At 35.0% G+C, this 15,720-nt stretch overlaps 1 protein-coding gene across 8 annotated transcripts in view; it reads right to left on the bottom strand.

The window, feature by feature from the left end:
• LOC127420852 (NACHT, LRR and PYD domains-containing protein 12-like) overlaps window positions 1-15,720 on the bottom strand; it is a 135,924-nt gene that overhangs the window by 90,372 nt on the left and 29,832 nt on the right. For 7 of the 8 annotated variants that reach the window (XM_051663419.1, XM_051663421.1, XM_051663420.1 and 4 more), the window contains exon 13: window positions 8,741-8,769. The exons of the other annotated variant lie outside the window; for it this stretch is intronic. In XM_051663419.1, coding sequence (XP_051519379.1) covers window positions 8,741-8,769 — 29 coding nt within the window. The remainder of the gene's footprint in view (window positions 1-8,740; window positions 8,770-15,720) is intronic. 8 annotated transcript variants of the gene reach the window in all.

The following is a 15,720-nucleotide window of genomic DNA, read 5'->3' on the forward strand; positions in this document are numbered from 1 at the left end:
CATGCAAATACTTTCCATTGTTTGCCCTTGATTTTCTTGTCTACTAGGGTATGGAGAGAGTAGATGTGATCTGGTGTGCTTTGTTTTGTGATTTATTTAGGACTTTGTGTCGTCTTTGGAATGTGACTATTCGAGTATTTATTATACCACAGAACAGATTCCCTAGGGTACTACCCACGGAAATACCTCTATTATTATTGGGGTCAAATATAGTATCTCCTTTTTTATATATAGGAGTGGTCATTACTTCAGACCAGATCTCAGGGAAGATACCAGATCATAAAACCAGGTTGAATAATTTGACAAGAGCTTGACTGATGTTGGGGCTGCTGTGTTTGAGCATTTCATTGATAATTTAATTTACATTTCCTTGTCGCAATAAGTGCTTAAAAGCAGCGCAAGCCTCCATTACTAGTTCTAAAGTGACGTTTTCGAACTAGCAACGAAGGTTCGGCTGTATCAAAACAACACGCTGAATCCATGGTGGAAGAAAGTGGCTCCTCTCACAAGATTATTTTAGAGATGAAAACTAGAAAATGTCATGTTGTGGCCACATTACCACTTTTCGGTGTGCATTATTTTTCAAGATTTCAAGGGCCCATCGTCAATTATTCTTTAAATAACCTGCTCATGTACATTCACATTTTTAAAATTTTGACTTCATTCATTAATTTTGTACATTAAGATCAAATAAAAAACACTTTAATGAGACTACCTGTATACTGGAGAAGGATCTCTGAGTTTTTGTGTGTCGTCCTCGTCCATGATTCATTCAGTCTTCATGAAGCTGCAGGTGAATCTGATGAGTCAGAGACACTGATTCACACACATCTGCCCTGACATACAAAAGTCAAAGTATTTCAATTATATTGATTCTTGACTTGAATGCAGTGTTTATGGGGAGAAAATAATCAAATTTATGAAACAGCTGTACTGTCCTGGTACTTTCTGGAAATGTGTATTTACTCAAGCTGTTCAGTGCTGTTATACATGTTGTAAAAAGATGAAATACACTATTTTTTCCTGATGTTGTGATTAATAAATTAGGCAGGGTCATAACCGCCATAGACACTGAGGGGGACACATACAATTTTAGTTACATTCTTGAACTCAGGTATGCATTCATGTAACCAGTTGTAATTAATTATAATGTTAGTCAACAATATGCAAACTATTAAAAAATTAAAGATTTGCTGGTGAGTCTGAAAATCAGGAATTCTGGATTAAAAACAATAAATATCTCTAGGCCTATAATTCATGTTGGTGATAAACAGTCGAAAAACACTTGCTTTAGCTCATATACAGTATTTTATAGACTGGATAGCCTACATAAACTCAATCAACATTGTTATTCTGGTTTAATAACAATTAAAACATGTAAATAAGTAACTTAAACCCAGTGTTGGGTAAGTTACTGTAAACTGTTCTTTTAATTCTTTCAAATAAATCATATCAAATCAAATAAATGATTCATGAACTGGCCAAATAATTTAAGGGGGCTGCATTAAATTATAAAACATACATTTTAACATTAGAAGTTAAATTAAAATACAGAACGATTTTAAACAAACGTAGACCTATACACCAAAGAGAAAGAGAAATACGATAATGTTAAGATGTTCAAGTTTACTCAAAGTCATGAGGAAGTCTCACCTGAACACACCTTGATCGAGATGTTACATAATAAACTACAGGTTCACAAAACCTTCAATGTTTCTCATCAAGTACACGTAAATTCCTGAATCGGCGACTATAAACATTACTATTAAACACTTTGAGACAGTTTTTCTCATGTAATCTTGTTAAACTCACATTTTCAACAGCACTAATTTCAAGAGAGCGTCATTTAGAGAAAATGTTTGACATTTAGAGATTTAAATCATTATGTTCTGTGACTGTCACTGTTCAGATCAGAGCAATAAAAGTATCTTTCAGGGGTAATAAGAATATCTCCACACTTTCGAAAGACTCAACCACGATGAGGAAAGTAAATGACACCTTTTAAGTATGCAATGTTCCCCAATATTGTGTAAGCAATGCTGTTTTATACGTATATGTCAAGGATAAATAATCTTATGTTGACAGACTTCATTTTACTATATGAGGAAGTCACCTGCGTCTCACCTGAACACTCACCTTGATCAAAATGTTACAAGATAGACAACAAGATCTCTAAAATCTTCTAAGTTTTCCATCAAGTACACGGAAATTCGAGCATAAGGGACAAAAAGCATGACTAGTAAACACTTTGAAGCTCCGTTTTTTCTCTTGTAAATAATCTTGTTTTGCTCAGGTGTAAAATGTCTGAGATCTGTTTTCACTTTCGTTCTCGTGGCAGCAGGATATAGTTCTTGTGTGGACTAGTTCAGTCATGAGAGCAGCTGCATCACTATTTGTGTTGTATGGAGAGAGTCGATCTTAAAAAAATTTAAAAAAAGAAATCGATCCAGTGTGTTTTTTTTATTTTTATTTTAGCGATTTTATTGATTATTTTGAATAACAAATGATGCGTATAAGCTTCGAAATGAGAAATTGAGCTTTGATAGTAAATAATTACAGGAACTATTTCTCCTTCCGCTCATCTAAACACGAGCAGATATGCTAAAAAGCACAAGCAGTCACAGACCATAATTTAACAGCAAGGGTAGTTGTTTCATGTTACATTTATCCTGGTCGTTTGGTAAGTGAAATACTCTGGGCTGTAAGGTGTCGCAGTCTATCATCTTTGAAAACAAATGTTTAATAAATGCTTGAATATGTGGGCCCCACAGCATATACAAGGCCCCCTCAATAGGGCCCTTTGACTATGTGGGCCCCCAGCCCTGTTATAGGACCCATTTGCACTGTTTCAAATTACATTACTTTGAGCCACTCTTTAACCCTATGACGCAGATTATATTTGATACATGACTTGCTAAAGCCTCTACATCATCATTATGATCAAAACTTTGCTGAAAACCCTGTTGTATTCAATGCGGTAGATTTCTGCTGCCTCCAGGTGACAGTTTCAATGCTCTTGGAAGTAGAAGACCTTGTAATATAATTTCCTAAATGGCTACTTTCATATTGTGATGCACTCATATTTTTTATGTGAAATCTTTGCTGATTTTAATCAAATAAAATTAACAATAATGTTTATTTTGTTACTTATATTTCAGAATTAGTATTTATTGAATTGAAGCAACATGTGCTTACTTAAAATGTCATTATTTTATAGAAAAAATAAATAGGTTTAAATAGGTTTTTAAAAAAAATAATTGTCTGACTATTATTTCATATGTTAGGCTTTATAGGATTAAGCTTTATGCTTTGTATGACAAGTGCTGTCGAACAAAAACATTTATTATACTATTCATTGCTATAACTGCATTTCTCCCCAATAATACAAAATATAACTGGGCTTAAGTGGTTGGAAAAAGATATTGATATTTTTTTGTGTTGTGGTACAAAAAGAACTGATTAAACTGGATACGTAAAGTTGGTTGAGACAAACTGTAATGTTGGTTTGACAAAACCTTGTCTGAAAATGTAAAATACTTTTAAGTGCCTGCAATTAGAAAGTTTTACACGTCTTACAGTAAGAAAGAAAGAAGAGAGCATCTTAAAGCAGATTAAATGGATTCTGTGTAACTTTTGACAGTTTGAAATCACACATGTAATGTAGTCTAGGAGATTTTGGCATAAATGATGACTTCACAGGGCTTTTTTTGAGGGAGAATAATAATGGTAGCCAAGCTGTAGGGTCGTTCCACACAGAATTTCCAATAAAATGACCAAATGAGCCACACACCTTTCAGCCCTTCAAAGCTCTCACAATGGAGGGTAAAGTCTGAACGGGACGCACCCCATCATTCAGATGAGTTAGAAAAGATATAGCAGCATGAGCCAGAACTGCCTGAACTCTTTGCCAAGTTTAACCAAACCCATGCTTAGATGTTGTAGTAGCCTATTTGTTATAAAGTGTTTGATGAAGTTAAAATATTTCATAATGTGTTATTGCCCCTTTAAAACTGCATATGCACGTAAACATGTATTACACATTTTTTTCACATGCTTGTTTTTTTATGCATAATTTGTAGTATTTACGAGTATTACATTCAGTTTACATTATGTATAACAAATGTTAAAATGGTACCTTCTCTTTAAGAAAAGTTGCCGTTCAGCAGATGTGTTTCAGTTGATGGTTTCTTTACCACATCAATGCTGTGTGTTTGAAAATTGATTGCATGGATCTCAACTTTAAAAGAAAATTGACCCCAGGGCACTTGCTAGTCATAATCCGCCCATGATCACAATCACAAAACATGTAATAGATGTTTGCTATATTGGTCTTGTCTTCAAGGATCTTTAGAGGATTCTGCCGGTGTGTCATCTGAGGAACCACAAATGGTCAGTAGAGTATTTTTTAATCTTGACAGTGAAAGTGTTTCAGCTAAATGACTAATTGGGTGAAAAAAAAAAAAAAAAACATATCAAGAACATTTTTTCAGATGTCATAACCCGTTCATATTTCAACCCAAAAGCAAAAGAAAGACAAATTGTGTAGAAAATGAATTCTATTTCAAGAATAATTAGGATTTAGACTCCCAGGTAGCAAAACACACTTGGGCCAGTTCCGTTTAGAATCTCACCTGCCGGAGTCTATCCCTTTGGCCCGCTTCTGTCTCCTGTACTCGGACCGGATGCCTGTTTACTCACTCCCTGATTCCGGCCCGAGTCAGTCGGCCCAGATGAGGAAGCCGGTGACAGGCTGACGCTTCCGGAGTTAAGAAGGAACCAACCCAAAGCTATAAGTGACAGCGCGCCAGAGCTGGCCCGAGTTATGTAACTATGTATGGTTAATAAATGTTATCTTTTAAAATTATTATTTACCCTAAAAGTTCTCTTGCATTTTAATTATAGTTTATAATACATTTTTTTTATTTATTTTTTTTTTTTACAAACCTATATAACCATCTCATTATAATAAATGTACAAGAACTCACTTGAATGCATGAAGAACATTTATTGACAACATTTTACAAACATAAGTGTTTACATGTGCATGAAATTGTTTTGTTTTTACAAACAGCAATTAGGCCCGTACACACATGCATGAAAGACAATTTTCAACTCACATTGTTTTAATTAAGTAATCTCTAAACTGAATAATAACTAAATCAATTCACTGAATTGAGTGATATTATAAAGTACATATTATGACTATGTGAAGTATATAATTAAACTTAAATGAGGAGTATGAACTTAAAAAAAAATTAGTAGGTCTAAACAAAATTAATGTTTTAAAAAATTGTCTTTTGCATTAATTAAACTCATTTAATACTGAGCAAACTTAAACATATTTCAGTTATTTCAACAATTTGTTTGAATTAAACTGATCAGGAATGATTTTTAAAGTAAATTACTGTGCGTTGGCCTTTGCTCATTTTCTCCTTCCACCATCTCTGTCGGGAGCTTTTCATGGTCATTGTGCAACATGTCTTTCCACATCTTCATCCCGTGAATTCTTTGTTTGGGAGTTTTTCCTTTACTGTATCTGTAGAGTTGTTCCGACGTTTCTGAAGCTTCGCATCTTTGCTGCTTGTGTAGAAAGCATGCTCCTATATGGCTGTGACACTTGGGGTATCACACAGCAGAACATCATATGTTTGCAGGTGTATGTCAATAAATGCCTTTGTTGTATCTTATGGCCCAACCGCATCTCAAACCAGGATTGTTTTAGCAGCAAAAATACACATTCAAGAAATATCCAAGTACACATTTATCCATTCTCAGTCCATTCTTTTCACCACTGTCTCTCACCTTCGTCTCTACTTGTACTTCTCTGAGCAATCTGAAACTTTGTATTGCAGCTCATGTTATTGGCTTAGGACAAATTGCTGTTGCTGTATTCCTCATTTGTAAGTCACTTTGGATAGAAACGTCTGCTAAATGAATACATGGAAATGTTAAAATGTAAGTAAACTAGCGTTACACTAACTGCTGTCTCATATACTACACAAACGTAAATATATAGTGCATTAACTTACAGAGTTCAGAAATCCTTCTGCCAGTTCATCTTTAGCCAAAGAGCTGCAAAAATCTCCTTTGATCCACTACACAGCCTCCTATGTTGAGATTCCCCCCGTTATTCCATATTATATTTCCTGAAACAAAAACATGGTATTAACATGGTAAAATCATACTGACATTTACTGCCTCTAAGTTACATTTACATACACGTTCACAACTTACTAGTTCAGTCAAAGTAGACTAAAGATGAAGTTCAGTTTTATTTCTTCAGGGTTTGGAGAAAAGCAGTGTTTGGTTTTCACAGGTGTCTGAAGATTAACTTCTGCCATTTCTTCAGAGTCTTCAGCGATGATTTCTGGACTATTGAAAATAAAAAGCACACAACATCGGCAATGAGCATATAGTCTTTATGAGTTTGTGGCATGTTAAGAGAAATAGTAGCAGTAATTTATGTGTCTCTACATGAAGAGTGAAAAGCAACAGAATAAAGTGATAAAATGTGATACTGATAGTGTTGTAGTCGAGTCAGTTACACTTCTTGTAAGCAGATAAGAGCTATTGTAGAGGATCACTCCAGTACTGATACATACTAATTTAATTGACATTATTATTGATAAGAATATACTGGAACTACTGAGAAAAGCTTTTTAATTAGATACATTTGAGGTTATTTTGAGGAAAAAAGAAGACTCATTTCTAATACTTACCATTACAAAAACAAATCATCTTCTATCTTACTGGCATTTTATTGCCTGAAAAAAAAACTTGGTATAAAAAATACATGGTTTAAAACATGGTATTTACATGATTAAGACATGATGACATTTACTGCCTTTAACTTACATTTACATACACATTTACAACTTGCCAACTTGTTAATTTAACTGGATGTTTTTTTTAGTTCAGAGAATTTGATGTTATTTTAAACACAATAAACAAAAGCCTTGATGAAATAAGAAGAATGACTGTGATACAGACGACAGAAACAAAAATATATAAATATAAACCAGATGGGGTTTTTTTCTGATACGCTGCACAATCTTCATCTTCTTCATCCTCATCGACGTGTTCCTCATCTAAGTTAGTTTCTTGCAGCGTAGAGTGCTCAAAACACACCTCTTTCCACAATTCACAGACTAAACATGAAAAATATATAGTTTATTAGTTGTAGGTACAGTAGTACAGAAACGAGTCACTAAAGTAACTGCTCGCGGCAGTCTCGCGTGTGAAGTTAAAGTGCTTTTTGTCCCTTTAAGAGCATCTGCTAAATAAATACACCAAATGTAAATGCGCATCCATGAGTTTTTGTCCTATAGCATGTTTCTACACAAATGCCCTAGATTTATCCATTTCAACTTCATCAAATATCATCATACATGTGATTTTGCACAGACAAACACCACTTACATTTTCTTCAGAAAAAGTAAAAATCTAGTTTTCTTTTCAAACACACAGTGTGTAAACATTATCTGTGACTGTACAATGAATGATATTAAAATCATGAAAAGTGTCAGTGAAGAATCTCTCATTAATTTGAATGTTTATCTGTTCTCATTCTTCATCTAGGTTGTGTGTTTAGGGGCTCAACAAAACAGATTACCTCAAAACTACATATAAAAGCTTCTGACACTTGAGACAAACAACTACAACAGCACTTCCATATTAGATCAGATTACAGACATCGAGAAATGACCTGCAGGAAACATCAGTTTGTTGACTTTAATCAAGAAACACCAATTTGGACGTACATTTTTTGTTTCCGGATATATCATTGTGGATTTTTTTTCTTTTCTGGGGCTTAAAGTCAAAAATGTCTAAGTGGTGTAACTGTTCGGAGATTGTAAACAAGAAAATAATTCTCATTAAAAGTTTGAAATGTTGGTATAATAGTTTTAATCTTTTATTGTTAATCAAAAAAGTATTCATAACCAATATGAATAAAGATTACATTTATACAAATTTGATACATGTGTTTTAAACTGGAGTTTTAAAAGATTTCCCCATTTAGACATCTTTATTTGTCATTGACCCATAAAAGTCACTTGAGGAAGAAACAAAAGGCTTCATTGTTTCACTGTCACTTCAGCAGGTGTTCTGAATAATTGTGTAAAGTTACACACATCAGTGTGTCAGGTCAGTTTGTCTCTGTTGATTCTGTTGACTGTGACGTCTCTGTTTTCTTCACAATCATTACTGTTCACAATCAGTTCACAGAGAGACGTCCATCTAAATCCTAAAACACACAAAGTCAAATGTGCAGTATGGGACATTACTTCATTATCTATTTCAGACAAACTTCAAAACAAACTATTAGCACTATCTGTGAGAGATACTAATTTAAAAATAAAACATCTCCATTACAACTCTATTTAATAGTAATCAATAGAAAACAACTCAAATCTGTTTATCACACAGAGACACTGAAAGAGCTGAAAATATAATTTATATATTCACAGATCAATGAATCAAACTGATAATAAACACAGTTAAATACATTTATAGTACATAAGTAACAATTAATCTGTAAAAGAAACTTAATTAAGGAGATCAATTCAAATATGATTACATTAATTATCTTCTCACCAGAGTGTCTCCAGTTTATAATGCGGATCATCTTTTAGATCAGAGAGCAGCTTCACTCCTGAAGCTCCTAGTTTATTCCCAAACAGATCCAGTTTTCTCAGGTGTGAGGGGTTTGATATCAGAGCTGAAGTCAGAGCAGCACAACCTTCATCTGTGACATCACACTCACTCAGCCTGCAGAGAACAATGACACACTCTTCATCTCTCAGTTCACAACACACACATCAGTTCAACAGAGATTTGGTAGGGTGGGGGGGTAAGATCCCCCTTGAGTGTTTTGACCGGCCCACCCGTTGTACCCAATGGCCAGTCCATCCCTGTTTACTCACCATTGTGTTGTTCCAAACCTATATGACTTTCCTTCTTCAGTGGAACAAAAAATGAGATGTTAGGCAGAATAACAGCCTCAGTCACAATTCACTTTCATTGTATGGAAATAAAGATGTAAAGAAAGTGAATGGTAACTGAAAATTCTCTCATCATTTACTCACCCTCATGCCATCCCAGATGTGTATGACCTTCTTTGTTCTTTAGAACACAAATTAAGATTTTTAGAAGAATATTTCAGCTTTGTAGGACCATAAAATGAGAGTAAATGAGTGCCAAATTTTTGAAGGTCCAAAAAGCACATATAGCCATCATAAAAGTCTGTTCGACTCCAGTGGATTCATTAATATCTTCTGGAGAGAAGCGCTAGGTGTGTGTAAGAAATAGATCATATATAAAACTTTTTTTTTACTAAAAATGTTCGCTTCTGGCCAGCTGTGGTATGCACGTTCACGAGAGGATCGAGTTCAAGCTGCCTCTCACATGATGTAAGCACACTGGCATGTCGATATCGTCGGATCTCTCGGCTGGTCTGAAATTGGCAGGGTAAAAAATGTTCACCACACACCCTCAATATTTTGAGTGACTCAATGTGTGTTTTGAGTCAGTGAGCAGCTCAGGATCATTGATAGTGAATCTGTGAAAAGTTAGTCTTTCCTCTTGTGATGATACCCGCGGATGTAATCTAATGTTTTTCAGTAGGTTGAGGATCAGCACACACAAGCAGCATTTAAAAAAAGAAACAGATACAAATACAAATCTATAGCAAAACCAATTCAGCTTCTGTATAACATTCCTCCTCCTCTGTTGTAAACAACACAGCGCTTCTGTATTTAAAATATTTCATGTGTCACTTCTTGAACTTTCCAACTCGCTTACGTCACTTGAGAGTCTTTGTGTATTCGACCCTCATGAGCGAGCTGAGCGGAAGTGAAATATTAGTTAAACAGTTTTAAATAATGATCTATTTCTTAAACACACCAAGCGTTTCACTTCAGAAGACATTAATAATCTACTGGAGTTAATTTTATTCTGACTTTGTGCTTTCTGGAGCTTCAAAGATCTGATCACCATTCACTTGCATTGTATGGACCTACAGAGCTGAAATATTCTTTTAAAAATCTTCATTTGTGTTCTGCAGAAGAAAGAAAGTCATACACATCTGGGATGGCATGAGGGTGAGTAAATGATGAGAGAACATAAATGTTTTGGTGAACTATCCCTTTAAAGGAATATTCCACTAATATTAAGCTCAATCAACAGCATTTGTGGCATTATGTTGATTATCACAAAAATTAATTTTGACTTGTCCCACTTTTTATAAAAAAAATAAATAAAAAAAACAATTGTCAGAATATGTGGCAATGAATTGCTCACACCAAGCCTGAAATGGTACAACTATTTCTATATTGTGTGTGTTTAATTATTCATCCTAAATGGTTCAAAATGTTAATTGCAAGTTAATGTAGATGAAAAGTTGAGAATTCTATGCTAGGACTGCATTTTATGAAGACATATTGTTTGCAAAATGTTATTAAAGAATGAAGAACTAGTTAAAGAACTGAAAAATAATATATATTTTAAAACCTTTTTATTGTGTTGGCAATAAACTTATGTATGGTGTTTTTGCCCCCCATCCATAAGTTTAAGTTTCTCAGTGTTAAAGTCCCTCTTTTCTGTTGTTGTTTCTTTTTTTAGTGTATTCAATACAAAATAATAATAATAATAATAATAATAATAATAATAATAATAATAAATAAAAATGGCATAGCATTGTGTGGCCAGTGTTAATTTGCTTTACAGTTTTTGTTTTAGTCATAGTTTTAGTCTTTTGACGAAAATGTCCTTTAAAATTAGTCAATATTTCGTCATGTCATATTAATTTATTTTAGTCAGTTTTACTCTGACGACAATTACATCTTTTAGTTGATGATGACGTGCAAAACGGACAAAAAGTGTGTCAAACTGTAACAGAGTAAACTTTAATTAAATATTAAAACATTTAGAAAAATTCTAAACATTTTCTAATGTAATCACGTATCAAATATACATGCTGTCCTTGTTGTGAAAAACCTGAGCTCCTGAAATAATCATGAATAGACTGAAGTATTAACTACTTTTTAAAAGTTAGACTACTGTATTGTGAATTCTTCATGATTTAGAGACATATTAATTTTCTGTGAAAGGATATTACATTGCGTGTAGCGTGTTTCTTACGGAAACAGCGTATTCACAACGCAAGTTACGCAACACAAATTACGCATGTTCTGACTAGCACATCATTTAGTTCAAGTTCATCTGTACATTTACTTCTCTGTGCAGATGTAAGTTGTTATATTACATAAACAGTATGTTAGGGATAAAGTGATTAATCTCTTGTATAAATAAGATGTGTTTGAATGAGGTATTTATCCCGTTTTGAAGCGGTTCATTATGTCGGTGTTCAGCGCGTTCAACTCAGCAGCTCAAGCGGAGAATTAATGTATTATATGAATCCATGTCTAATATCTTCTTCTATATACAGATTCTCAAGATGTTTCTTCTTCTGTTTATATTTTGCAGTATCATTTTTTATCTCGCTTTTATATCACAGTTTAATTAACACTGTGTATAGCCAATCAGCACTGTGATTGAGGGTTTCGTCATGACTGTGGGGCGTGGTTTGTGTTTAAGTGGTTTGGGGGGAAATCACTCTTTTAAAAACGCTCTGACATGCAAGTTTATCTTCAGCGGAACTCAAGCTCCACCTCTGCTTTATTTCATTACGACACTGCTTCTGTATTTACTTATATTGTATTTTTTGTATAATTCCCTCATATTTTGCGATCTACATCACCTAAAGGTGTTTGGAAAGTTTGTAATGTGTCCGGACTGCGAGCTGTTTTCTTCCTCTCCTCTATCATGCACTCGAGCTGAAGTGTTCCTCTCACACGTCATCATTAGAGTTTCATATGATCAGGGGCCCCAAGCAACCGACCAATTTCGAAAAATTTTGCTTAAAAAAAATTACATACAATTTATTTTAAATCATAATTTTAAATTCATCCTATCAGTTGTAGCCAAATACATTCAAAATTTTTCATGAAACAAAACTCTAGTTAATTAATGCATGTTTTCCAGTTTTTCCACAACAGAGTGATAAAGTAATATTTACCTACGTACATGTATTTTTACAAAACACTTTTTTTCTTTTTTTAAAGAATAATAATAAAAATCAGATCCTTCTTCTTATTATTATTATTACGGTTCAAGCCTCGAAGGGGCAAAGACCCCTATTGTTTTCTTTAGTTTTCTTCTTCTTCCGCTCGAGTCAATGGCCGCCCATAGAACCGCTTGCGGTAAAGTTATGAAATTTGGTACGCAGATAGAGGATAGTCTGATCTGGCGTCTCTACCTCAAACCCTCTAGCGCCACCAACTGCCCAAATTTGCACTCACGTTTATGTTAATACCTTTTGAACTGTGAGTCCTAGAAACTAAATTCTTTTTTCCCTCTGATTCCTTGGCTCAAGACGATTCGATTGCACCCTATGTCATTTTCCGTCATGAAAACTTTTCCACTATTTAGAATTTTCTGAAAAACCTATTTTTTTTAACTCGTCCAAGGCCGTTTGTCCGATTTGCACAAAAATTGGCCTGCATATTCTCACAACAAAAAGTTATTCACAGAATTTTGATAAACCATATCGTTTTCAAATGGCGCTTCAACAAATTTGACGAAGAGCACACCAAAATGGACATGAGGGTATATCTCCGTAACGCTTTAGTGTATACATACCAAACTTATTATTTGTCATAAGCACCATGATTCGAGGGTGCTTGCTCAGTTTCGGAACAGTGCCACCTAGTGATCACGAGATATGAAAAAAGCATTTTTGCTTATAACTTCTGAACAGTTTGTCATAAAATCATCAAATTGATCTCATTAGATTCAGTGGGGTATATTCCTATGTTGGCCATTTTGAATTTAGTCATAAAATGCTATTTTACGAACGACTTGGCGTATCATTACGAAACTCGGTATGTGTCTTTGGCACAATGCTCTGAAGGGACTGAAAACTTTTCGGGACAGCGCCACCTTGTGGTAAAAATTGTAATGCTATTTCTAAAAATGCTAATAGCTATTGACTCCTTTTGCCTACTGTCATGAGACTGGTCTTGATAGATTCCGTGGTTCATGCCGAGAACAATGATACCAGTTATGTCATGATCGAGCAAACTTCCTGTCCGCCATTTTTAAATGTTTTGAAAACCTTCTTTTTCAAACTCTTAGACTGTTTGTCTGATTTGCACAGAAATTGGCCTGCATCATCTAGAGGCACTCACAACAAAAATATATTCACAGAATTTTGATAAACCATACCATCTTCAACGAATTAGACAAAGAATGTGCAAAATTTAACTTGAGGCTGTATCTCAGCAAAGCTTTGAGGGATTGGGACGATTGATAGGTGTCATCACCATTAGGCCCTGAGGTTACCTGCAGTGTTTTGGCACACTGCCCCCTATTGATCAGGAGATAGAAAAATGGCTATTTGGCTAATAACTCTTGAACACTTTCCTGCATGATAACCATCATGTCCAGATACTACCTGAGCTGTTTCAGAACAGCGCCACATACTGGACAAAAATTCTAAGAAGTAGCTATTTTTAGTTATTTTTAAAATAAATGTTTTTTTTTATGATTGAAAGTTTACTTTTCTAACTCCTCATACACTGTTTATCGGACTCTAACCAAAAACATGTCACAAAGCTTCTTTTGCTGCTCAAGGTGCCCATAACTGGCTTGACCCTGGTATCGCTGCTTGCAGCTATATTTATTTTTTATTTTTTCTGCTCTAAAAGTGTCTGGGCGTCAGAGACCGTAAGTCGTAGAGATTCCAAACTTGGCAGGATGATTCCAAATCCCCCCATACTACTCAGGCATACAGACACACATCCGTCAGACACTAGGTGGCACTATTGCGAACAAAACAAACAAAAATCACATTTTGGGCCATAAATCTTGAACCGTAAGGGCTAGAAGCAAAATATTTTTCCCCTCTGATTCCTTGCATCATGCCGAAGATGTTTTACCACCCCTGACAGAATTTTGCTCAATCCCTTCGTTTTCCCGCTATTTTGGATTGTTAGAAAAAAAATTCAAAATGAACTCGTCCAAGGCCGTTTGCCCGATCGAAACCAAACCAGTGTAGAATGATTCAGCAGAGTCCCAAAATGAAAAGTTATCAAAGGAGTTTTGAAATTCTGATTTATCGTCAAATGTTATGCCTAAACGTTCATAGTGGGCATGTCCATTTTACTAAAACGGTTATAACTTTTGAACGTATTGAGGTATTATCACCAAATTTGGTAAACGTATGTATGGGCGCATTCTGAGGTCACACAAAAATATTGCACACCTTTGTCTCTTGGTGGCACTATAATAATTAAAAAACTAAAAATGGCTCTAACTATGGAACCATTGGTCCGATCGACTTGAAATTTTGCATGCACTGTCTTTGTCCAAGGTGCCATTCAAGTCTATGAGCACAGGCGCATATCAATCAACCAATCAGCTTTCAGCAGCTTTTATGTAGGGTTAAATAAGGCCGATCGGAACTATACTTGGTACACCTATTTGTCTCTTGGCCCAAGAGGTCTGTGCAAAATTTGACAAAAATTGGCCACCGGGAGGCGCTATGGCGTTTTACATGCGTGTAAATCATTGTATATACCGCTATGTTGCACAAAGAAACACGTTATTCATGCCATATTGTGGATCTCCTCATTCTGAACAACTTTACCTAAGGACCATTGGTGTGAATCAAAACGTTCAATAAATACTTGAGATTATTTTAAAAGATTACTTTTTCTAACTGGTCGTAGTCCGTTCACCCGATCGGAACCAAAGCAATGCAGAAAGATTCTCTGGAGTCCCAAAATGAAAAGTTATCAAAGTGCATTTTGACATTTTGATTTATCGTCAAACGGTACGCCAGAACGTTCGTAATGGCCGTGGCCACTTTTTCAAAAATGGTTATAACAATTGAACAGAATCAGATATTGCCACCAAATTTGGTACACATATGTATGGAGTAATTCTAAGGACACACAAAAACAATTGTGCATCTCCACCTCTTGGTGGCACTATAAAAGTAAAAAACTTTAAAATGGATCTAACTATGGAATGGCTGGGCCGATTGACTTGAAATTTTGCATGCAGTGTTTGTGTCTAAGGTGCCATCAAGGTCTATATGGACAGTCATATACCTAGAAAAACATGGCTGACATCAACAAAATCATATTTTAGCAGCTATTTGATCTAGTCATAGTCTGTTCACCCAATCGCAACCAAACCAGTGCAGAAAGATTCTCTGGATTCCCATTATTAATAATTATCACAAAAAAAAAAACAAAAAAAAAATGTAACCTTCGATTCAATGTTGCAAAGCTACACCAAAACTTAAGCTCTGTGCATTGCCACTTTTACTTAAGCAGTTATAACTCTTGAATGGAATGAGATATTTCCACAAAATTTGAGACACTTATGTATGGGGTCATTCGGAGAACACATGAAAAAACAAATTGCATACTTTGCCTCTTGGTGGCGCTATAATAGTCAGGAATGTAAAAAATACCAAATCTGTGTGATACTGCACCTGATGTTTCTCAAAATTAAGGCACTTTAACATTGTTTTAGTTGTTTTCAGGCTATCTAATTAGTTTGGCTTGACTCGTCCTGCACCGTTCGGCGTAGACCCATGAATTATGACCCTTCTAAGGGATGGGGGGTACGGTGCACTCCTGGGGGGCAAAA

Source organism: Myxocyprinus asiaticus, chromosome 30 (assembly GCF_019703515.2).
Source record: "Myxocyprinus asiaticus isolate MX2 ecotype Aquarium Trade chromosome 30, UBuf_Myxa_2, whole genome shotgun sequence".
In the NCBI taxonomy this organism is placed as follows: Eukaryota; Metazoa; Chordata; class Actinopteri; order Cypriniformes; family Catostomidae; genus Myxocyprinus; species Myxocyprinus asiaticus.